This window comes from Balaenoptera ricei, chromosome 13 (assembly GCF_028023285.1).
Source record: "Balaenoptera ricei isolate mBalRic1 chromosome 13, mBalRic1.hap2, whole genome shotgun sequence".
In the NCBI taxonomy this organism is placed as follows: domain Eukaryota; kingdom Metazoa; phylum Chordata; class Mammalia; order Artiodactyla; family Balaenopteridae; genus Balaenoptera; species Balaenoptera ricei.
In genome coordinates this window covers 70,202,559-70,225,733 of record NC_082651.1, presented here as the reverse complement: position 1 = coordinate 70,225,733, position 23,175 = coordinate 70,202,559, and the positions used below count along the sequence as shown (strand labels likewise).

Here is a 23,175-nt window from a genome sequence, read left to right as displayed (position 1 = left end):
ATTTACAAACATTTATATTTAAGTGTTAGGAAATATGGTAAGATTCGGAAAACAGTTAAGACAATGATTTGTACAGAATTGACTAGTTCAGGCAATGAACACTTCACTGATTACAGTTTAACAAGTTAAATGTCACATGTAACATACATGTATGACAGTGCTTCTGATTTTGATATTAACATACCATTAGTTATAAACATGAGAAATATTGCCAGTTCAATTTTGGGTTATGAAATATATAATTTGTTGGATAAGACATTTCAAATTACAGTATATCTCAGGCAGCATGCAGGAAAAGTCATTTATTGTACATTTGTTAGGACACATCTTGCAACAAGCTTCCAGTTTTGGGTAGTTAGATCAACCATACAGAAACCATTGAAATGATGGTATGGTTGGAATCAGCAGTTGTATTTACTGACTGACAGAGAGAACATTTCTGGTAAAAATAAAACTCTCTGAATTCATTCATCAGGAAAATGCACAGTGATGATAAACTCAATTCTTTAAAAATTGTTTTCACAATTAATTCTCATTTATTGGTGATACAGCAGCTGCAGGAAATCTGAATTCTGAGAGCTGGTTGTACATTAACAGCAGGAATTTATTCTTCTGTGGATTCACATGATTACAACAAAGATGCTTATCATTTGAAATCACATATTATAACAATGGTGCTATGCAAACATCACAAATATTTGGTGTTTCAGAGTCTAAACAAATATTATGCTGTGGTTATTTCACACAGAGACTAGATTAACAGGCAGTGTAAATCACATATATCTTAAGATTTTAAAAATACATTTTATACAATAGGTTTCTAATTTCTTCACTAGCATTTAATTTTGGTGTTTTTTTTCTTTGTTTGTTTTTTGTTTTTCATCTCATATTTAGAGTCCTTAAATAATCTATGAAGATTTGGCTTATGCCAAGAAAGTAAGATTGATGTTTCCCCACAGGAATATGGCTGAGTGTACATTGAATCACAGAGTCAATAAAGCAACATCTAACTTATAATAGATTATTTTTAAAATTCAAATAATATCTAATTATTTTAAAAGATAGTAGTTTGAACAAAACTATAGGAATCAAAAATTTTATTTACAAAACATTTGAATATATTTTTAAATGGCTAGTTCTTACTAACTGCACAAATTAAATATTCTCAGTGTACATAGTCTGTTAACCTTCTATGCAACATTGTTAGACCTCTGAGTTAACTTACGTGAGATGGTAGGTGGGAAAATTAGGGGGTAATTTCCATCCGCTCAAGGTGCTTGAAAGGGAGTACTTTAATGCCTTCCATGTTGATGAGATCCACCATTAATGTTGGTGCCTTTAATTTGAAGAGATTAGCTGAATTTCCCAAATGTAATTTAGTGCAGTATAAGAATTATAGGAAAGACTGATAAATTTACCATCGGATGTCAGACTTCTAATCTAATATTACATGGTTGATCTGAGTCATTGTATCAGTACCTCTCATTTCCAAGGGGTCTGTGTATTACATTGGCTTAAAAAATATTTTCCTTGGTCCTTAGAAATACAAAATATTAATTTTCAAGAGACAGAGGATGAGAGGGTGAGCATTTCTTACAATCACATTCATGATGAAAGAAGTTAATCTACGTTTTACAGATCATTAAATGGTCTTTGGCAGAACACTTTATAAATAACTTCCTCTACTTTTAACGTCTTGTGTAGGCCATTTTCCTTTGTGATGATATCAGTTGTAAGCTCACTTGTTTACAACTATAGGTTAATAGGAAAACACCACAGATATAAAAATATTTAAGTTTAGCACATATTCTTTTTGAAAGTTAAATTTAAAGTGTATTGACTCACTGATACTAGAGAAGCTATTTCACACAGGCATTTCTAACAGCGCTGCTTAAGTTCGTAATTTTGACCATATGGTCAGGAAAGAGAGGGTCTGAATACCTTTATTTCATACAAAATATTATCACTGAAACACACTGAAAGAATCCACTGGAATCTTTTTGATTATAGTACATTGTGTTTCCCACAAAATGAGTAATATATAATGCATTTACCTTTGTGTGTGTGTGTGTGTGTGTGTGTGTACTTAAAAATGGCAAGTCTTAGAGATTACATTCATTGGCATGGAAGAATAAAACCTGAAAAGTTCAGTTAAGTAGCCAAATGTATTACTGACATACCACTACTCAGGAATTTCAAAGTGCGGTGAAATTATTTAAAAATCAGCTTTAGACAGGTGACTATCTTCAGGATCAACTAGAGGAACATTAGGATTGCTCACTTTATTTTTCGAGACACGAACTCCTTCTCTCCACTTTGGCCTCTCTTCTTTCCACTCTCCCCACCCCCCGCCCCCCCGCAGCCTGTGTTTGGAGGTTATTTTTGGTGGGTCCTTTAAACTGTGCATACAGGATGTGAATCGGCTGGTCTTTCCTTTTCTGTCCTGTGTGGGGAATTGATGATCGCCTCTTTGGAAGAGAGGGTTTCTGGCACAGTGATCTTGCCTCCCTTTTCTTTATGGATTACCTATGAGCTCAGTTTACTATCAAAAGTATCTACCAAGCTTCTTCGGTAGGAATGAATTGCCATCCTAACCATCAAAGGTGAGAGAGACATTCTAAATTTGTTTCCTACCTGAATTCTTCCATCTCGCCTGCCCCACGGGGAACACTCCCAGTGGGACCGAGCAGTGCTCTGTGCAGATAAATAGTGTGTACAAGATGCTAGTTCCTTCTCTTGCCCTCCTCTAGGAAGCTCAAAATGTCTCCTCAGTGTGACCTTCCTACTGTCTACAAAAATTAATAGGTGAAATCCAGGAAAGTCCCTGTTGGAATAACAGTTGTGCCAACAGTTATTTTTATGGCTTATTAGAATAATATCGAACTGCACCCCTGGCCTACGAAAATCACCATGAATGGCACTGAAAGGCAGAAGCTGTTGGGAGATTAAAGCAACTATCTGTTACCTTGTAATGTCAAGGCCTTTTTAATGTGTCACAGAAGTTAATGGGCTTTAGAACATGTAACTTTTTCTCTTAAACTTTCCAAGGGAAATGTTTAATCCAGGTTTGTTTCAAGATTTCAAGACTTGAGTCCATAACATAAACCATGGATTGTTGACAAAGCCAAGCCACAACTGTAATTTTGCCTTGTGGACTACAAAGGTCCGGAAGGGAGGTCAAGGCTCTGGATCTGAGTGAACCCCAGTCTGATCCAGCCCCTCCCCTGCAAAGGTGCATGTTCCATCACCAAGCACCTTGACATTTGGTGATTATTCTAAGAAGTATCTTCTTAGTGAGGCTTTAACTTTGAGTAAAAGACAGAATATGCAGATGGAGATGGACACAATGGTGGAGACAGAGGAAGGGGGGGCGGTGCTTTAGCTGGAGTTGTGTGGTGATCAGGTCACAGCTGGGGAAAGAGCCAATGAGAAAATGCTGTCAGAGACAGAAAACGGGACACCCAAATGCAACACAGATTTTAGAGAAGAAGGTAGAACATTATGATACATCAGTTATTCTTTTTCAGTAATTCCTGAAAAAGAGCAGTCATTCCAAGATATCTGACAAGTTTGGCTCCTTCAAAGGAAGGCCTGGGGGGATAGTTTAGCATTTTCCTTCAGAATATCATTGTTGAGGTTCCATTTTAGGCCTCCTTTCGCCTACTCTGAATTTACTTTTCTGCATCAAAAAGAGGGGTCAACCCCTAGAGGGGTGGGATAGGGAGGGTGGGAGGGAGACGCAAGAGGGAGGAGATATGTATACATATAGCTGATTCACTCTGTTATAAAGCAGAAACTAACACACCATTGTAAAGCAATTATACTCCAATAAAGATGTTTAAAAAAAAAAAAAAGAGGGGTCAAAATACATATGGATGTTTTAAGTAGCTGTAAATGTGTTATTTTCAGGTTAGATTTAAGGAAGCATACACACATGCACGCACACATATAGCCCACAATCTTAAATTCCCTTTCCTAAGCCATTTTTATAAGCCAAGTTACTTGCTGGCCTTCCACTCTGGTTCTGCACCAATTCAAATGAGCCTAGAAAAAAGCTCCCAGGGGTCTTGGGATTGATGTCTACATTGTCTGTGGTTTCCAGGTTTTATGAGCTATGTGAGCCTTTGACACTATCTTCGAAAACCCAAACACACTTAGAACCACTAGTCATTTTAGCTCAGTCCACACCCATTCTTCAAACCAATAGACCATGTCATTAAATATAACTCAGTTCTGTTACATGACGGCTTAGCATTAAGGTAAATGGGCCAGAGCTGATCAATTATGAGAAAGGTGTTCAAGGTCATTCTCTAGGCCCTGGGAAGTCAGGCAAAGCGGATTAGCTGTTGGCTTTTTAAAAGAACTAGAAGAGCTGATGAGAAATCTTTCTGATTGGAGATCCTGCCTGAAGCTCAGTTACACCAGTGAAGAATGTTTGTAAGGATTAATTTTCCTTCAGATTATATTTTATGTCTGAATGGTGGACATTTCTGTCCATATATCAGAATGTATTGGGCCTAGATGGAATCTATCACTTAAGCTTTTAAGCTTTTTCCTGTGAGGAAGCAGAGTTAAACAGTGGGTGACATGAACTTTTCTTGACCACTCAGAGCACTGTTTGTAGTTCTCAAACATGAACGTACATCAGAATCATCCCAAGGGCTTGTTAAAACCCACATTGCTGGGCCCGCTTCCAGAATTTCTGATTCATAGGTCTGGGCTGGGGTCTCAGGTGGGAACAGGGAATTTATATACCCAACAGACTGCAAAGTTGCTTCTGATGCTGGCTTGTTGCGGACCAAATGTTACGAACCACTGTAGTAGCTTATCCTCAAACACGCTAGTTATTCAGTCACCTTAACTGCACTCCCAGGACAAAGCTTTTCCATTTGGAATGTGAAGGTCAGTGTTGGATTTTTTTCCGAGGCATTCTTATAATGTAGGCAAGGGACAGATTCAATTGGTGCTAGTTTAATTCTTGAGAAACTAGAGGTGCAGAAGTTTAAGTCCTATATTAGCATATACAGCAAACCCAAAAGTAAAATATGACTCAAACTCGTGCTCTAACCTATGACCTCCCTCTGAAGAGAATATGCTTTTTATACATCATTAAATTTGAGTCCCCAAAGGCTATTTGCGGAAGACTCTACGGCCTTTCTTCAGGGAGTATTATTTTAGGAATAGCATTAAGAGTCTCTCTCGCCACACAGGTGATATTCTCCCTGAGACCTCAGGAGGATTAACATGATAACAGCTAAATTTGTTCGTAGTTTCTTCACTGAACACGAAGGTCTGTTGACTTTTTCTAGTAAAATCCTTTGTACAGCCTACCAAATGTAAGGACCTACGTAAAAGAGTGAAGAGTAAGCAGGAACAGCAAGGGCCACTCCATGAAATCCCGTTGATGAGGAATTCGGTTCGACAAGCTGTCAGCACGTGTAATTAGAGTTGGCGGTTCTTTTGACTGACAGGTGGACCTGGGTCAATCAAGAGGCTGGACTGGCACAGAAGTTGAGGACAAAGAGACGTGAGTTTGTGTGAAGGGGCCACTCCCGGTGCAGAAGGAAAGCTCCATTTATTTATGGGTTCTCTGCCTTAAACCAAGCACCTACTGAAGATTGACAGAGCTACCAGGATGGCTTAAAGCAGTCACCTCTAGAAAATGCTTATGGCACAGATTTGTTTTTAAAAAGGCAGAAAAATCTACCTTTCCAATTTAGGATTTCCTAATCAAATGTGAAATGAGGGTCACATTCAACATGAGGGACTTAACGTCTCTCAACAACTAGGCTCGCAAGATCTCTTCATCTGTTGCAATGCCAGGAATTTTTGTTTACCTTTCCCCCCCTGACAGATTTGGCTTTTTGCCTCAGTGCTAAAAAAACTGGAATATCTTACTGCTGTGATGTTGCCATGGTTTTGCCATTTCTGATGACATTCTAACTGGGATTCCTTCAAGAGAAAGCTTACATTTATTCCACTAAAACATTCCTTGTTTACATAAGCAGAGTTTGTCATGGTTGCTTTTTCTTTTTTTCTTTCTTTTCCCCATGGCAATGTCTACATCCTCTTGCTATATTTTCTCCAACCATGTGCAATTTCAGATTGCTAATGAGACATTTGGGCTGTGGCAAACCAGATGATTGCTAGGGATGGGATTTAAGTCTTTCTGTAAAATCTTTTTGAGGAGTCATTTTCTCCATAACAAGGGAGGCGTTTGAAAAGACAGTTGAATCTGCAGCAAATGCAATCCTTTTTTCGTCTTCCTTTAGAATACTTATATCTTTTAATACCTTTCTCCTGGTCAGTGTGCATCCTGTCTGTATTCACACACTTTAGTATAAAATCACTGCTGGCTGTCTCTTTCTCCTAAAAGGCTGTCACTAAGTATAAACATTAAAAAATAAAAGTGGAATTGTTGTAGGAAACGGTGTGAACTCAAAATTTACATTTAGAAGAATAGCAGATTCAACCTTAGGAAGTCACTGAGGTGGAATGCATTCCTATCTCATTAAATTTTCTATTGTTGGGCATCCCACAAAGGGAGAAACTTTTCACTCCAGTTAGGGAAGGGAAATTTTTTCACCAGTGCATAAAGAATTGTTTCAAAATAAATCTTTAAATTCCTGTCAGACTTAATGTGGTTTCATTGGCTTGAGGCTTACATTGGTAATCAAGTATTATGAGGAGTGTTATGAGGACCAACTGGTTCCCAACATAAAACACCTTCAACCCATACCCACTGGGTTGATACCAGGATCATGCCGGGGCTTCATGTGTTCTGGAAGACCAAGTTAAAAGTGAAGCCCCTCCATTTAATGATGAGGAAATTCAAGTCCAGAGAGAGCTCAAGATTCACAATCCTCTGAAACAATTAAATTCTAATTTTCAAAAGAAGAAAGCCTCTGAGGTCTCCTCTTTGGTGACTTTTTGATGTTGAAATGAAGAGAACATTGTGTACTCAGCCATGGGGATTGAGGTCTTCTCTATTTGGCTGTTAAAATGTGACAGCTGGAGTTGTAACTCACTGAAATACAGCCAGATGCCTCAAAGTCGAAAGAACAATAGGCAGAGTTAAGAAAATTCAGTGATGAACTAATATCCACACCCAATAGAAAAAAATTCAGTAATGGGAAGGCAAATTATTTTTGGAACAAGTTTATCCCAACTTGAAACGCTGAAACAAAACACTGTATGTCAGTCTCACACAGGCTTTGTTGCATTGTAGACTCTGGAGATGTTGGTTGAGTTTGTATCCATTTATCTCGTTGGTGAAAGATAGAATGTGAAGTTAAGAAAATTAGCAGTTCTATTTCTATTAAAGGAAGCTTCCTGGATAGGTTTCAGAATGGCTTCATTTAGCAGTCTCAAATTGATAAGATGTCTCCAGACCAAAATGGAAGGTTAGTTTAATTAGAGTGCCATAGCTGGACTCTTCCTGACTAAATTCAGGGCTAGTGCTAATTTTCTTGAAATTAACTTGTCTTGAATTCTTCATACTTTCTTAGGGTGCCTAGTATAATACTCTGCACAAAAGAAATGCTTGAGGTTTATGGAATTGTATGATTGAAAAAATGAAATAGACTCTGATATTTGATTTAAAAATTGTTCCACTGCCTTGGCTCTATAGATGACTTTTTAAAAGTTTTAACTGAGTATAAAGTAAGTTGATGATCTTGGAGGACAGACTTGCTAAATTTTGGCCCTCTTTGGTTTCTTTCTGATTCTCTTTCTTGGGTAATTTGTCAGTTGATACTTATCAAGCTCCAGTTTCCAGATCTGAATTTGAACTTGTGAGTACTGTCCAAACACTTTCTGCATTTTTCAATCCTTATTGATGTGCGAGGACTAGGCAGGAAGATAAAGTGACATTTGATGTTCTGTCATCAAAGTGATTTCTGACTTTTGATTAAGGGTTGGAAATATTTCCTCAACCTTTTCTTTTTGGTGTGGTTGCAGGCACTTAAAACAAAGCCACTTACTAAGTACAGTGTTAGTTAGTATGGAGACAATCAGAATGGTCTGTGTTTTTGTACAAAACTTCTGGATCAGCCAATGAGGCACCTGTCATTTTTTTTTCTTTTATATCACAAGCTCTGGAATGGCTGTTTCTCCAGGGAGAATTAGGAAATAAAAGGCAGAGTCTGGAGCTGTGTCAGTATCTTCCCACTGAATAAGTGTGGGGAAATATTCCACTGGGAACCATGATGGCTAAAATCTTAGGTGGAAAAGCAATACATTAAGAGAGGCTGTCAGAAGCCCAGCCTTCCTCTAACTCAGCAGCCTGTGCTGAATCTTCGTCATTGTGTTCAAATGTTATTAAATATCTTGTCTGTTGCTTTAAAGGGACCCAAATCAATTCTGGTCTCTTCACAAAACAAACCTAGTCTTTGGGTAGAGTCAAAATAATACTACCCATGGATCTCATTTTGGTTAGTGGACGCTTCAAGCTCTGAAGAGGTATCAATTAATTGTGAACAATGACAAAGCAACTATTATTTTCATTTTACTAATGAAATGATTTTTGGAGTTGGAGTGTCAGTGCATTGGCTGGAAAGAAAAAATGCAAGTTTAGACTCCTCACCACTACGTCCAATACTTAGTGTTTGTTGCTTTCTCAGTGTTTTAAAGAATTCGTTCCATGGAAACCAGTTTGGAAAGAGGGATTCACTCTCCAAGCAGGCAACAAGTACGTGATGGAGCTGCATGACTCTGTTTGGAAAGGTTTGAGTCAAACACAACCACATGCTGGCTCAGAGCAGAAAGGAATCTCTGCAGGTAATATTCACATCAAGTGAAAAAAATCCTTCTTGCATTGTTCTAATGTTCACAGACCATATCCATCACGGGGGTGAGCAAGGTGGTGATCTGGCTCAGACTAGGATTGGTCCCATCTATTTTGCCTGCTTCCTGATGCCATCTAGTAACTAAATGGTGGTGTGATTATGATATTAATAGTGATCCGTCTCCCCTGCCTGCCTGCTTGTTTGCCTCTAGATACTGTATGAACGGGATGGGGGAGGGCAGTGGTTGGGTACTGATGTTAGTAAATCCCATGTCTCAATGATCAACATCAATTCTCCTGATAGCTTTGCAAAAATGCAATCTTTGCTTCAGAGCTGGGGTTTAAAAGCATCTCTCTCGGTTTTGTGTTTAATATTAAACATTTGAAACAGTCACAGTTTTAAAGAGAAGAAGCAGGTTTAGTTCCTTTTGAAAGGGAGGACAACTCTTTTTTTTTTTTTTTTGGCTTTCTCTCACTGTCCGCAGTTGTTTCTGAAAGATGTGCACAGGGATTAAGGGTCAGAAGTAGGAAAAGGGGGCACTGAAGTAGAGCCACTGATGTAACCTAATGCTCACAGGTTCTTTGGGTGCTTATTGGGAAAATTCCCGATCCATTTTGATGAGGAAGAGACTCATTTGTTTTAGAAAAGTAAATCTATGCAGAGTCTGTGAGAACAACCTGAGAATATCAAGAATATTTTAAGCCTCACATATACATTTACCACAGCATCCTCTGTCTCAAAGAAGATTCAGTGTCAAATTTCCTATCAGATTACTGATGGCAGCAAAAACCTGTGCTTAGAGTTTTAGACGGAAATATCAGACATTATTTTCTTGCAAATTGTAACAATAACGTAGCTAACAAAAATAACTTTACGTTTTGGCATGATGCCATCCTTTGCTTAGATCCAATACCACAAAAGTTTAGTTGAGGAAATATCAATAAAATAAAGTCCTTGCAATATTTCCGATAGTAAGTGTCCCAAACAGAGTCCAATATGTAATGAAGCATTTGACCAAATAGGCTCCAGTGACTTGGCATGAACATCACACCCCACTCTGTACCCACGCCGCATCCTTCCCCTTGGAGAAATCTCATGTACCAACTGGTTGAAAGGGCTAGTTTGCCTGTTAGTAAGATCTTGGCAGCAAAACGCTAAGGGTAAGACAACCAGTGTATGTGAGAGTTGAGGGTGGGTTTAGTTGAGAATATCTAAGCTAAACTACAGCTAGTGGAGAATCTACATGTCAGTAGATGATTAGGTATTTGTGGCAAAATTAGGTGGGAGTCCCATTCCTTTTGTCCCAACACGCCAAAACGCATTTCTAGAAAATATCTACTAATGTATGGGGGCTGATCTGCTCAGTGATATGTTTCCAGGAAAATATAGCACTCAAATCCCCCAGGATTTGACCTAGATGAGGATTTTTTTTCACGAGCTGTATTCAAAACCCCCCAAAAGACAGAGGGTAATTGGAAAAGTCAGAAAGGAGCCCTAATTGATCCAAAAAACTTTCTATCAGAAATGCTTGCCAAATGAGGAAAGAAAAAAATGAATTTCTTTCTTTTAAAAATCTACGTATGTTTTTAGAAGGATAGATATAATTAACAGTATTCTAAGCAGTTTTCAAACAACTTTGAATTTACATCTTTAACTAAAAAGGAAAAAAAAATTCAGGAATATGTTTCCTTCCACATCTCTCCCCCCCTTCTCCCATTTATAAGAGATCTGATAAAAAGGAACACCACCCTGACATGGGCTTTTAGGGCAATCCTAGACATCTGAAAATGCCATTTGAGTTCTTTGACATACATCATCTATTTTTGTATTTATGTATCTCTATGCTCTAGGAAGAGATGGGATAGAGGAGATTTACTTCTGAAACCGTATCTGATTCTCACAGAAACAATCTTCAAATTAGCATTTCAAATCTTTTTGTTGTTTGTTTTTACACTGGTTGAAATGGCAACTTTCCATAAAAAGAAGGTTGAAAACAGCATTTCTATTTGCTGTTCATGAAAAGGTCAGTGTTTCACAAGCCTTTTAACTATTGATAGGTCTGTCTGAGCTTTATCGTTTATTTGGGCTAGATTCAAGCTCAGTATCCCATCTGATGTGTTATTATTTTAAATATTCAAATTATTTCTGAAATGTAAATAACATCAAAATAGAATCAGCCTTTTATAAATGAAATTATCAAGTTATTATGTTGTGAAATTTAGAAACTTCATGGCTTAAAAAAAGAGGATGGAAATTATTGGAGGCATTTTTATGAGACACCTGTATAAGTCCAGTGCATTACACAAAGTAACTCAGCAGTATAGAAAAGTGTGCCAAAAGCATACTTTTTTTTTTTTTGGTTGCCAGAGCCAAAGGTAATGCATGCTCAGCTTTGATTTTCATATAAAAACTGAGAATGAGAGTGTTAATTGTACTGTTGTTTCTAAAAACTGGGAATCTATCTTCTGTAAGGATAATGGCTTTCAAATATCTTAGACAAGGGTAGCCTGGGATGAGATCTTAACAATTTTCTTTTGGCTAATTCTCTCATTTTTAAATATGTTCTTGTCAAGCACATAGATAATTCTCACCCACATCATTATTTTAGCCATGTTCTTTAATTATATGAGTATCATGAGAATGGAAAATCTTTTAAGATGTCTTCCTTGGGAAGAAATTACAAATTTTAACGTTGAGTATAAGAAGGTAGAGAATTATTTTTCTCACAACTAGACACATGGGCCATATCAGCTTTATCTTAAATATTTATATAATTTAGTCTTTTTAGGTGAAATATTTTGAAAAGTGGTTATATATTTGGTATATATTTAAGAGAAACTGTTCCTTCCACTTGGAAAGAACGGAAGCTTCACACTGGAGGATGGGTCACTGCAAACCTAGGATCATGTTTTTAGGAAAGATCTCCTTGGAGAATTTATCTATTGCTCTACCATGTGGCTTTAAGAGGTCTAATAACAAATGCCGTAAATTAAATGTGGGTTATTTCAACTTGGGAATGTAGGGGAAATGTCTTTGAAAATCTTTAGGCCATATCCTTCCAGGCAAATAAACAATTTCCAGTACAGAGGGCTGTATAACCATTCTAGTAAATTAATTCCCTTCTACACTCCTGGATTTGGGTAGGTAGATCTCTTTGCAGTCAACAAATTAGGAGGGCTGGGCTCTGCATTAACTGTCAAAATTGACTCAGTAACATTGAAGTTAGCTAATTTCTCTCTTGGTGTGTTTGGTTACTAATGTGAATTTCCCTACCATTTGCATATCATGAATGTAATAACTACAGAGAAGCGTTTGATCCACTCGTATTTCTTGGAGGCATGGCAGCTATATATGATGTGTTTCTATGGTTACACACTTCACGTTTGGAGATGGACGTGGGGGTCTTTATCCTCGACCCATACCTACATATGTTTATAGAATAAAAGGCTAGGTAGGTGGGCACTAAAACATGAAGCATGTGATCCAGAGAGGAACAAAATTTACAGTGCTGCTGCAGTGTGTAGCTGTAGGGTCTAGTCCTGTCCTAAACATCTATAGAGATACCACTGTCTGATGACTGTTTTCCAGGTGGAACGTCATTATATTTGACTTTCCAATAACAAATTCACTTTCAATAAAACATGACCAGAGTATTTTTAGTATGAACCTTTTGCGCATTGCTGAGAGGTAATAGTAAACACTACTAAGGGTAATGAATATGATGGGAATAGCCATGGAAGAACTACAAAGGTTGGAAATCGGGGGAAAAAAAGGCTAAGATTGCATATTCCCAAGGGGACACCTCTCTGGATCTCTGAGAAAAGGTTAGAGTGCATGATTCTAAAGAATGTGAGCAGGTTAAGCATCTGTAAAACACTGCATTGATTACCAGGCAATTCTGGGCAAGCAATTCTTCCTGTAAAGACATGGGTCATCATTCTAACTACAAAGTTATGTTGCTTTTTTGAAGTTATAATGTTCTGTTCTACAAATCAATCAGTCAATGAAAATAATTTATACAATGACCACTGATTTAAAAGTCCCATAGGAGATTCAATCAGAGGACCTTTGACAAAATGGAAATTGGGAGAGCCTCTGAATGCATCTTTTTGGATATCTTGGCAGGGAAAAAGTCACAGCTAGATACTCACCCATTTCTCATTGGCTGGAATTCTGAAGCACTCTCTCCCTTGGGAGTCCCACCACTTAGTGGTTGCTCCTTCTATAGGTAAGACATTCTCTGCTTTGGGAGATGATTAACCATGGCCGGATTAAGCTCTAAAAATTAAATGTCTCTTACAATTGTTTCCCCTTCCTATGCTATCTTTACAGGTGAAATACCATCAGGACCGACCAACACTTGACATATGTTGGGTGGAAGACAATGAATGTGGCTAGAGGTGATAAGAACACAATGGTTGGAAAGAAGAGCAGAAATGCAATCCATTACCAAAATCTGTAAGTAGAGCTGAATGAAAGTTAATGAATCCACTCATCACAGCACCTTTCTTTCTTTGTAAGATAAATATGATTTTTGTATGTCTCTTCTACGAGATATGCTTGTTTATCAATTGAAAGGCTCAATTTTACCAACAGCTGGAATGTCTTGGCCAAGTGCAGTGATTACTACAAGAGCCAAGTGCCATTTTTAGGTCACTGTAAGATCCAGTGTCGTACATGGTTGATCATGAAATGGCCAAATATTCTTGAAGTTATGAAACTATACTCATGACTTGCTCTGGATATAACTGCCCACAATCAGACACAGACAGAAAACCATAATCAAAAGAGAAACTACACATCTTGAGCCAGGAAACACTGAAAGAAGTCTTAAAGGAGTTGATTTACATTCTTGAGAAAGTGAAGTTTTGTCACCATTAGAGAATGTAGGGCTTCATCATCTACCAGAGGAAATTTGTTATTTTTCTGATTGCTCCCACAGTGTTCTCAGATGTAAGCAGCCAAACTGGTGAATCTCACTTTGACAGATTAGGAGCAGGGGCCCTGGGCTGTGGAATCAACAATGAATCTAGCCCCCTGTGGACAAGACCATGTGTACAATGATCTTTTATTAATCGTGAGACCACTGTGTGGGGGGGAAGGTATTTCATTAGGAAGTCTCATTGTGGATGAGAGCCACCTATCAGAATAGCTGCAGAGTTGAAGACAGCATGCTTTATAAGAAAAAATTATAAGAAGAAAAAACTTAGTGTGTTTATGCTATAAGCCACCAGAGCAAAGCTCTATAAAACCTTCACTGGTGGAAGGCTTGAATCGGAATCTTTGAAAGAATAAAATTAGCTTATAAGAGGTTAGAATCATTGGGCCACGGCATTTTGCTGAAGAGTTGCTAAACAGTCAAGGCTACTCTGGTCACTGAATTATTCCTTTTGCCGTAAAGAAGTAGATGTTGGCTGCTCATTCTGTGTTAAACCAAAGATTGGGTCCCAAGAGACACATTAATTGTTGATCCAAGAAAATTACCTTCCCCTAGGAAAGTGTTCTGTGTATGACCATATATGGATATAATATGGGAATTCTAAAGAATAATATGAGGAATTCTAAAGAAAAATTTAAAGACAATGAGATGCATAAAGTATCATTTATCTCAATATTCTGACCCTGTGCTCCTTTGGGACATTAAAAGGAAACAATGCACGACCAAAGGGTTGACATTTGCCAAGTCGAATACTCGGCATCTGTTTTCTTTCTTTTGGATGAGGATACCAATTGCACAATAATACCTTTTTGGTCTTTATTTCTTCAAAACATGAAAACAAAAGATGAAGCAGATGACAATGAGAAGAGAGAAAACATTCCATACAGAATATGCTGTATCACTAGTGATTAAATCAGAAACAATTAGAAACTTTATTTGTCTGTGTCAATAGTGTGTACCATTTATAAGGAACAGCACAATTAGTGCACTTCCCCCCCCCCCCAAGCTGTGCATAATACACACAAAATAATCAAACAAAATAATTTTACACGACTATAATTTCTAATACAACCCTGAACAACCAGAATCATATTTTCTCTAAAACATGAAAATTTAAAAAGCAAACAAACCAAAAAGCTTTGAAATTGAAGTTGACCAACGCCAAGGATTTCTTAAAGTCCTTTGTGAAAATTTGCTATGGGATTATTAACATTCCAAATATGGCTAGAAAGGAGGGCAAAGTCTTTCTAATGTTTCAACAACTCATATCCCTTGACAATTTACTTGGTGTTTCTAGGCTAGCTTTCTATTTAATAAATCTTCAAAAAAAAAAAAAAGGGTTAGAGTTTGCCCTCAAAGGAGTTAGTCAGGCCACCAGTGTGTTGGGCCATGACAGGTAGGGGTGAGGCTCCAAGAGAGAGGAGAAATTGTAGAGCTGTGGGGGGCATAGAAAAGTACTGCTGTCCAACAAAGATAAAAATTGGGGTTAATTGGGCCTTCTCAGTGATCTGGATCACCAACACAATTGCCTTACTTGGTTTAAAATGGGAAGATGTGCAGATCTGCAAGATTGGCTAAGGATACATAGGATGCTTTTCGTACCCTATGCCCTATACTGTCTCAGTTAAAGAAAATCTTAGATATTTAGACAAGAGGGTTTCAGAATTGTGTTTTTCTCCTAAGATCAAACTGTTTCCATGTGGCTGTGTTAACCCCCTCTGGGCAGGGATCTGGGCTGTCTTGTCCATGGTTTCGTCCCCAAGAGGTAGCACAGTACCTGGCATATTGAGTGGGTAACCAGCATTTAATTATTCATTCGGTCACCCAATGTTTATTAAATGATGAATGAGCATGATTATTAAGTGGAAGAAGATACAAATTAAAATTGTTGAGAGTTAAGTACCTTTGAATCAATACAGAGGGCTTAGGGGTGTCTCCGGCCTGGGATTCTTTATGGATAGAGAAGTGTCTGAGAGGGGACCTAAGTCATTCCATTTATACCTCATTCATGGACTCATGGCTTTGGAATGTTGGGTTTATCCACACTCTCTGATACTGTGAAACAGAAAGAGCCATTCCTTTTCCAGGGTTAAAAATCTCCCAGGGCAATGCTCCTGGGAGGCACTAATCATCCCATTTAATTGCTTCCTCCTTAGTCCTAAGTAGAGAAGATACACTTTTAAAGGCCTGTTGCTCACCATGGCTTCTTTCCTCCTCAGGAACTGCAGATACAATCAGAGGGGTCTGGACGGTGAAAGAAACAGGGCTCCAAATTGCCTTTTACATACAAAAATAAAATGAACAAACCAGCACTATCTACCATCTGTGCCAGACAGAGCAGATGTGAAATAAATACTTTGGGGGCACGGGTGTTGTGGGAACGGAGGCTTTCAAAGCTCAGGCACATCTAACACATCCCCTTCTCTACATGCCGTTCTCCTTGGCCTTCCTGAACCAACAGGTGAGTTTTTGAGGCTCTGATGTGTACCAAGTGGCTAATTTTCCATGAAGATACTTTGTAGTTTGCCTACTGTCCTCTCAATAGCTTTAACTTCCCATGTTAACAGTTATTGCTTCTTAGAAATGAACATGCAGATCCACGAATAAGCCATTTCCTCCTTTTATCCCTAATCAAACTCAATAACAACACAAAAGTTACAACTCAGGTGAAAAGAAAACTCACTTATGTCTTCAATGTCCAATCAATCAACGTTGCCCAATGGGAGAACAGTATATGCTATACTCTACTATATACAGATACGCTTTGTTTTGTTGTATTTGTGTTTCATCCATGCACTGTGTAACAGGTATCACAACAACATTCCCAAACAGGCACATGAAGGAGGAGCAAATGTTCGGTCATGGCTGGAACAGGAGTGTGCAGGCCATGGATGCTTTTGAAAACAAAACTGATGGACGACCCCAGGCAAGAGCAACATGGGACTGGGACACGTACTGATGCAAATGGAAAAGGATGATGTGCTTTTGGAATGGGGTTATTCTTCCTGTTTGTATGAGGGGTGGTGAGCAGGAGGGGAGGCGGGTTGGGATGGGAGGGCCTGGGGGGTTAGCAGGGCTGGAACACCAGAATATAAGGGCCTTGCTAATCACAGTCTGGCGCTAAAGAGATAAGAAAGGATTTTGCGTGTTCCTGGGAATCTAGGCACGATGTTCCTGTACCTGGTGAACAAGAGTGCCCGGCCTCCTATCTTTCACTATCAGACTCTATCTATCTATCTAGGACCATGACTTTTCTGGGCTCCATTCCAGCTGCCAGGTTTCTTCTTGGAGGCAGCTTCACACCTCTCTTCCCATCCCAGAGATGAGCATGAAATTTAGTTATATGGTGAAGACATGCTTCTTTCTTCTTCCATGCCCATTTCCTCTCTTAATCCAAAATAATTTTTTAAATGTTTGGGGGAAGGGAGAGTAATCTCAATGATTTCCACTTTTACCCAAAACCCATTTGCATTTAGATGGGTCATCACCTCCCACAAGAGAAGCCAAAACCCTGAACCTCCCCAAAAAAACAAAACAAAAGCCTAACATCAACTACCTCCCCAAACCCCCGCCCAAAACAAGCAAAAACAAACAGAAAACAAATCAAAGACTTAACGATTTATGAAGCCGGGGAGAACACACAGCCCTCAGAGGCCGAGCCGCAAAGATGGCCCTGCCTCCACGCCTGGTTCAACGTGACGAGGCCCCTGGGAACAGGAGGTGATGCCTTCTCACTCCGGCCCTAGTACAGAGTCTGCTCGTGAAGCTGGATTCCATCAGCAGGTAAGTGGACATGACAAATGTCAGTTTCTTCTGTTCGTTATACATAATTTTTTATGTATATATATGTATATATATATAAATTTACTACATCTGATTGTTCCTTTAGAAGCCTTTTATGTGGCAGTAGGCCTCCAGGGAGGAGAAGAAAATGTACAAGAGCCACAGGAGCACAAAGAGGCAGGATGTGAGGAGCTTGGCAGTCCGGGGCCCACCCAGCTCACCTCCGATTTCTGGCCTCCGCCGATACAGCAGCACCCCGACATTGATGAAAGCAAAGATGGTGAAGAGAGTGACGGAGAAAGCTAGCGTGCCAGGGGACACTTTGAACTGTTCCCCGTTGGCCGCGTGGTAGATGGCAGCGATGGACCAGGCCACGCCAATTCCCAGGAAGACATTCACTGCGTTGCTGCCTGTGACGTTACCTATGGATGCATCTGCGTACTGGTCCTGGGTGGCGGCCACTTTGCTTGCAAATGTGTCTGTGGAGGAAGAAGAAAAAGGCGATGACACTTAGCCACTTAAAGAGGTCTGTGGAGTGCTGGCAGCTTCAGCTGTGTACTCTGGACTGAAACCCCATGACCAGGACCGAGCTTCGATGTTCCCTCGAGTCCCAGTCGTGGGGGCAGAACGACAGGATCCAGGTATCAGGACTTGCTGACTTACAGGTGACCTTGGTCAAGTTCTTCACCCACAGATACCACGGTTCTTGGTAACACTGAGTTTGCAGGGAGGCATTTTTCAGAGCGTTATCACGGCCTACCTACATCAGAATCAGATGGGGTCCTTTTTTTTTTTTTTTAAATTTTATTTATTTATTTATTTATGGCTGTGTTGGGTCTTCGTTTCTGTGCGAGGGCTTTCTCTAGTTGCGGCAAGTGGGGGCTACTCTTCATCGCGGTGCGCGGGCCTCTCACTATCGCGGCCTCTCTTGTTGCAGAGCACAGGCTCAGCAATTGTGGCTCACGGGCCTAGTTGCTCCGCGGCATGTGGGATCTTCCCAGACCAGGGCTCGAACCCGTGTCCCCTGCATTGGCAGGCAGATTCTCAACCACTGCACCACCAGGGAAGCCCAGAGATGGGGTCCTTCTTAAGAATGAATATTACCAGGCTCCGGCCAGCCGTGCTAGATCATAGCTGCCGGGACTCAGGAACATGTTTTTACAACATGCCAAAAGATTCTAGGTCAGTGAAGTTTGAGAATGGCTGCTGAAGGGTATTACTGAAGGCTGCCGTAGCATCAGCTCTAGTTTATAGATGAGAAGGTGCAGGGGTCAGGAATTATTTCCAAAGATTCAAGAGCAAGTCAGTGGTGGAAGTGAAAGTAACTGACCCATGATAACAACGGACATTTGCCTAGAGCCTTACAGATAGGAAAGCAGATTCACCTATGTTATTGTGTTGATGGTGACAACAATTCTATGAGGAGAGGAAACGTTATAGGTGAGGATACTGGGCTCAGAGAGGTGCAACATCACACAGCAAGGAAGAAGCCATGTTAAGGCTTGAGCTCAGGCCTCCTGCCTTCATGCAAATGCTGTTCATCGTTCCATCTCACCCTTCCCTGGCCTGGCATGTTAATGGCCATCCTCACAGCTCTGTTCACCAAGAATCCTGTATGCATCTTTTCTCTGAAGCTGGGAAAATCATCCATTTCCTTTCTCTACAGGGAGTAGGACAAGATTGACTTACACTGGGTGAGTAGAGCACAGGGGCTTAGTGCAAACTTGAGTCAGAGGGTGTCGAATTCTGCCTGCACAACTGCATGTGTGACCCCAGGCAGATTACTTAATTTTTCTGAGACTCGATTTCCTAATCTGTGAAATGAGGATAGTAATGCCCACTTCAGAGTGCTTTTGTTAAATTGAGCTATTCTATGTAAAATGCCAACGTTTCTTTGTACAAAGCAAGAGTAGCTCTTTTTGTTGCTTTGGGAAGACAATGTGAATGGAGCGGCCTAGACCCATTTATTAAAAGTTGACGCTGGATCTGAAATAGCTCCCTTTATTAAGAATGTGAACAGGACTTGTAAGATATTCAACTTCCTTTCTATATGCTCACCTAGTTACCGGTATCAAAGTCCTTTCAGTTACCTCTGCAAAATACGTTGCACAGTCGGTTTAGAGTAGATATTAGTAACTGTCAAGTTGCACTCACGTTTGCAAAGCCAGCAAAGGCAGGTATGCTGTTACTACAAGGCATTATGCTCTGAGCGTGCGTGTAGCTGTGTGATATCTGGATTACTCTCTCCCCTCTGTTGCTATTCGTGGCCACTTCCAATGAGGATGCTACATAAAGCATGTACGTTTCTATCAGCCTGTAGATTCTTGTGCTTTTACCATGGGTGCTGAGAGGCTACTGGCTCTGTGGTGTCACATTCTTTCTGAAAGGGAAGTGGTTAACCTTGAGGGCCCACCTCACTGATTCTGACCTGTCTGTGACGGAAAGCAGATTTTAGTCACTGTTTTATAAAGAGGCGGACTGCTTACTCTGTGCTACACATGTTACACGGATATTTTCATTCAACCCTCTTATCAACCTTAGAGAGGAGATGTTATTATTCCTCTTTTACAATGTGGGAAACAGTGATGTTGTGATAGTATGCCTCTTGGACAGGGTGTCCGTCAACAAAGCAAGGATTTTGAAACCAAATCTGTTTGATTTCAGAGCCCCTTCTCACCCTAGACCTCACTGCCCCTCCTAGGAAGGCTAACGGTTTCCTTCCCTCTCGGTCCATTTCAGGTTGCCCTGTTCCTTCCACTCAGAAACCTTGAAGCAGCTCCTTCCTGTATCGGTGAGAGCAAAGACTGAAGGAGGTATAGGCAGCTTGCTAACCTGCCCTGCTGGATGGGGTGCTGCCTTTTTGCATTCGTGATCGATCACACACCGCAGCCCTCTCCGGACTATCACAACAGAGGCCGGTGAGTAAAAGCCCGGTGAGACGATCTTCACGGTCTCTTGCTGTTCATTATTAAGAGTTGTTAGGACCTGACACAGCAGCAGCCTCAAAAACAATGAAGTCATTTTGCTTTGACTTTTCGAGCAAAGTCAGGTCAGCGAGGAAAGTAAAGGAACAGAGTGTAAAGCAGGAGAAAGCCACTTACAGCTCAGCTGCTGCTGAGGACCCCCTGAGATGTTATTATGCGCTGACATGGCCGCTGGCAGCAGCTAGTGACTGGGGGGTGCCTTCCCCCCCCACCCCATGCTGCAGGGGCGGGGACCTGGCATGTTCCACGGCATACGCATGCATACCTCCCCCGGCACGCTGTATGTGGCACACTAGACTTCCTGGGTGCCCCATCTCCACTCGGAAACCCTGGACTTTCTGGATGGCATCTCTGCTGCCGCCCCAGAAGGGAATGAGGCACAAATTCAAAGATTCACTGGGTCTGCAGGGACTTCTTCTCCCTTAAGCCATTTTTCAATAGCCTATTAATGTGAATAGCACATGAGAATTCTTGTAATAATAGGTTCCTGTTTACAAATGCCTTTCTTTGGATGCTCTGAAAATTAGTTGCCAAAGTGATTAGCTTCTCACATAAATGAAACATGTTTGGGCCTCTGAATCAAGGAGGTTTTTTTTTTTACCTGGGTTACACAGCAGACCTTTGCTTTTCAATTCAAAAGCTGTGTAAGAAAAATTGTAGAAACACAAGTACATCCAAACCATCAGCCTTAACCGCAACAGAGACAACTCTGTTTTCCAAATGAATTGTGATGGAATCTCCCCAAACTACCTTCTCTCACCGCTGCTTAGTGCACAGACCAGCAGACCACAGACTGCAGGCGAGGCCCTGCCAAGCCTGACCCTGAATGCCAAGCCTGACCCTGAACGCCAAGCCCGCAACCTGCTTATGGCTGAACAAGGCAAAAGCCACTCAAATGCCATTCCCCAGAGTGAAGTCCAAACACGGACTATTGAACATGGCGTAAGCATATTCAGAACTTGGCCCATTACATACAAACATACATGAATCAGATTTCCACTGTGATTGGTACAAACTAAGTTATGTTGATAATCATGTACATATGTGTGTATATCTATACCTACATCTATACTTCAGGTTAGTATTCTAATAGTAATTTTTGCTTCTGACTCCCACCTTGAATTCTAATGAATTTTATTTTTATATTTTTCCTTTCTATATTATAAACATCTTTATTCTCAAACTTCAGTTCTAGTCATTGCTCAGCCATATTATACTTTGTTTGCAATGTCTTTTATTATCTAATAAGATTCACAATAGGAATACTCTAGGCACATGAACTAGTCACTATTCTGAGCCCTTTGATCAGCCCCTGTAAACTTCTTGACGGAAATGCAAGCGCTAAAATTATACTCCTTTTTTTTTTTTTTTTTTTTTTTTGGCCGCACTGCAAGGCGTGCAGGACCTTAGTTCCCTGGCCAGGGATCAAACCCGCGCCCCCTGAATTCTAATAAATTTTAAATTAGTCGTAGAGTTTTAAACTTTTGGTCCTGCCTCCTTGGTACCCACTAACAGGGAAGATTTGTTTGGGAGGCAGTGTGGCTGGAATTAAGCCACATGTTACAGAGTCAGGACATAATTGTTCTCTGCGTCTAACCTTGGCGGCTAAGTCAGCTAGTCAATATGCAGGAATATTGACTAGATATCAGCACACTCCCCTTTCCTCCAGAAATGATTTTTTAACTGAACTTCTCAAACTTTATCGCTGCATACAGACTAAGCCTCAAACATCTCTTCTGTAAAAAGGATAGTTCTTACAGCCCTGCAGGTCACAGGAAGGGTTTACGTATTACCTAGAGTACCAGCCCACGTGGTTTATCTTCGTCTAGACTCTTAGCACGTGCTGGGGGCCAGCTGTGCAACTCTCAAGCGCTTCGCGCTCAGGAGCAGATTTTGACTGGAGCCCAGCCTGCTACGGAGGCATGGTAGCTGCCTCCCATCACCTGTGAATTACTGATGACGCAGGGGACAGGCCAGGAGGTTTAGAGCTTTCTGCTGCGCTAGTGGGAGAAGTCTCATCAAGGGGACCCTCTGGGCTCTTCTGTCAGTCAGTGTGTTCTTGGGCAAGACACTCACTCTCTTGGGGGGGTTCTGGTTTCCTAACTTTACTGTTTGGGTGGTACATAGAATACATCAAGAGACTAAATTCATATATATGGTTTTGGTGGGATTTTTCTTTTTTGCAGGCGTTTGTACATGACCACCCACCTTCCTTCAAATTGATGAATGATGATGATATCTCATTTTAAAGAATAAATGACCTAGATGAAATAGTCAAAGTGATCTCTAGACCTGAAGATCTTGCCAGTGATGAAACTGTGGCAATATTTATGGAGTTGAACCACACAGCACAGGGTCATTTGACCTCTTAAAAATAGGTAAGAAATGTTGGCAAGGTTACTTACTTCAAATCACATGACCCTTTATATGAGTGTAGCCATGCAATAACTGGTGGCAGTGATGACTGCTTCAGATACTGTGTATCATGTCAATCAAGTGTGCATATCACTGGCACTGAAAATACTGGGATAGCCAAGTTTAAAAAAAAAATGAAGATCTGGGGCTCCACCCTTCACCCACTTAATCAGACTCTCTGAGAAAAAGACACAGGAATACGCGTTTTAATAAGTGCCTGAGGTGGCTAGCTTTTACACCAAGGTTCAAGAACCGCAGCTCTCAGGCA

At 40.3% G+C, this 23,175-nt stretch overlaps 1 protein-coding gene across 11 annotated transcripts in view; it reads right to left on the bottom strand.

Annotated features, from left to right (window-relative positions):
- Positions 1 to 513: 513 nt before the first annotated feature.
- The window catches only part of SLC8A1 (solute carrier family 8 member A1), a 364,166-nt gene continuing 341,504 nt past the window's right edge, over positions 514 to 23,175 (bottom strand). For 9 of the 11 annotated variants that reach the window (XM_059943530.1, XM_059943526.1, XM_059943527.1 and 6 more), the window contains one exon: positions 14,634 to 17,987. In XM_059943530.1, coding sequence (XP_059799513.1) covers positions 17,611 to 17,987 — 377 coding nt within the window. In that variant the 3' untranslated portion in view covers positions 14,634 to 17,610. Of the gene's footprint in view, positions 1,337 to 2,351; positions 3,411 to 14,633; positions 17,988 to 23,175 lie in introns of those variants that run through there. The other 2 variants (XM_059943524.1, XM_059943525.1) reach the window with 2 other exon arrangements.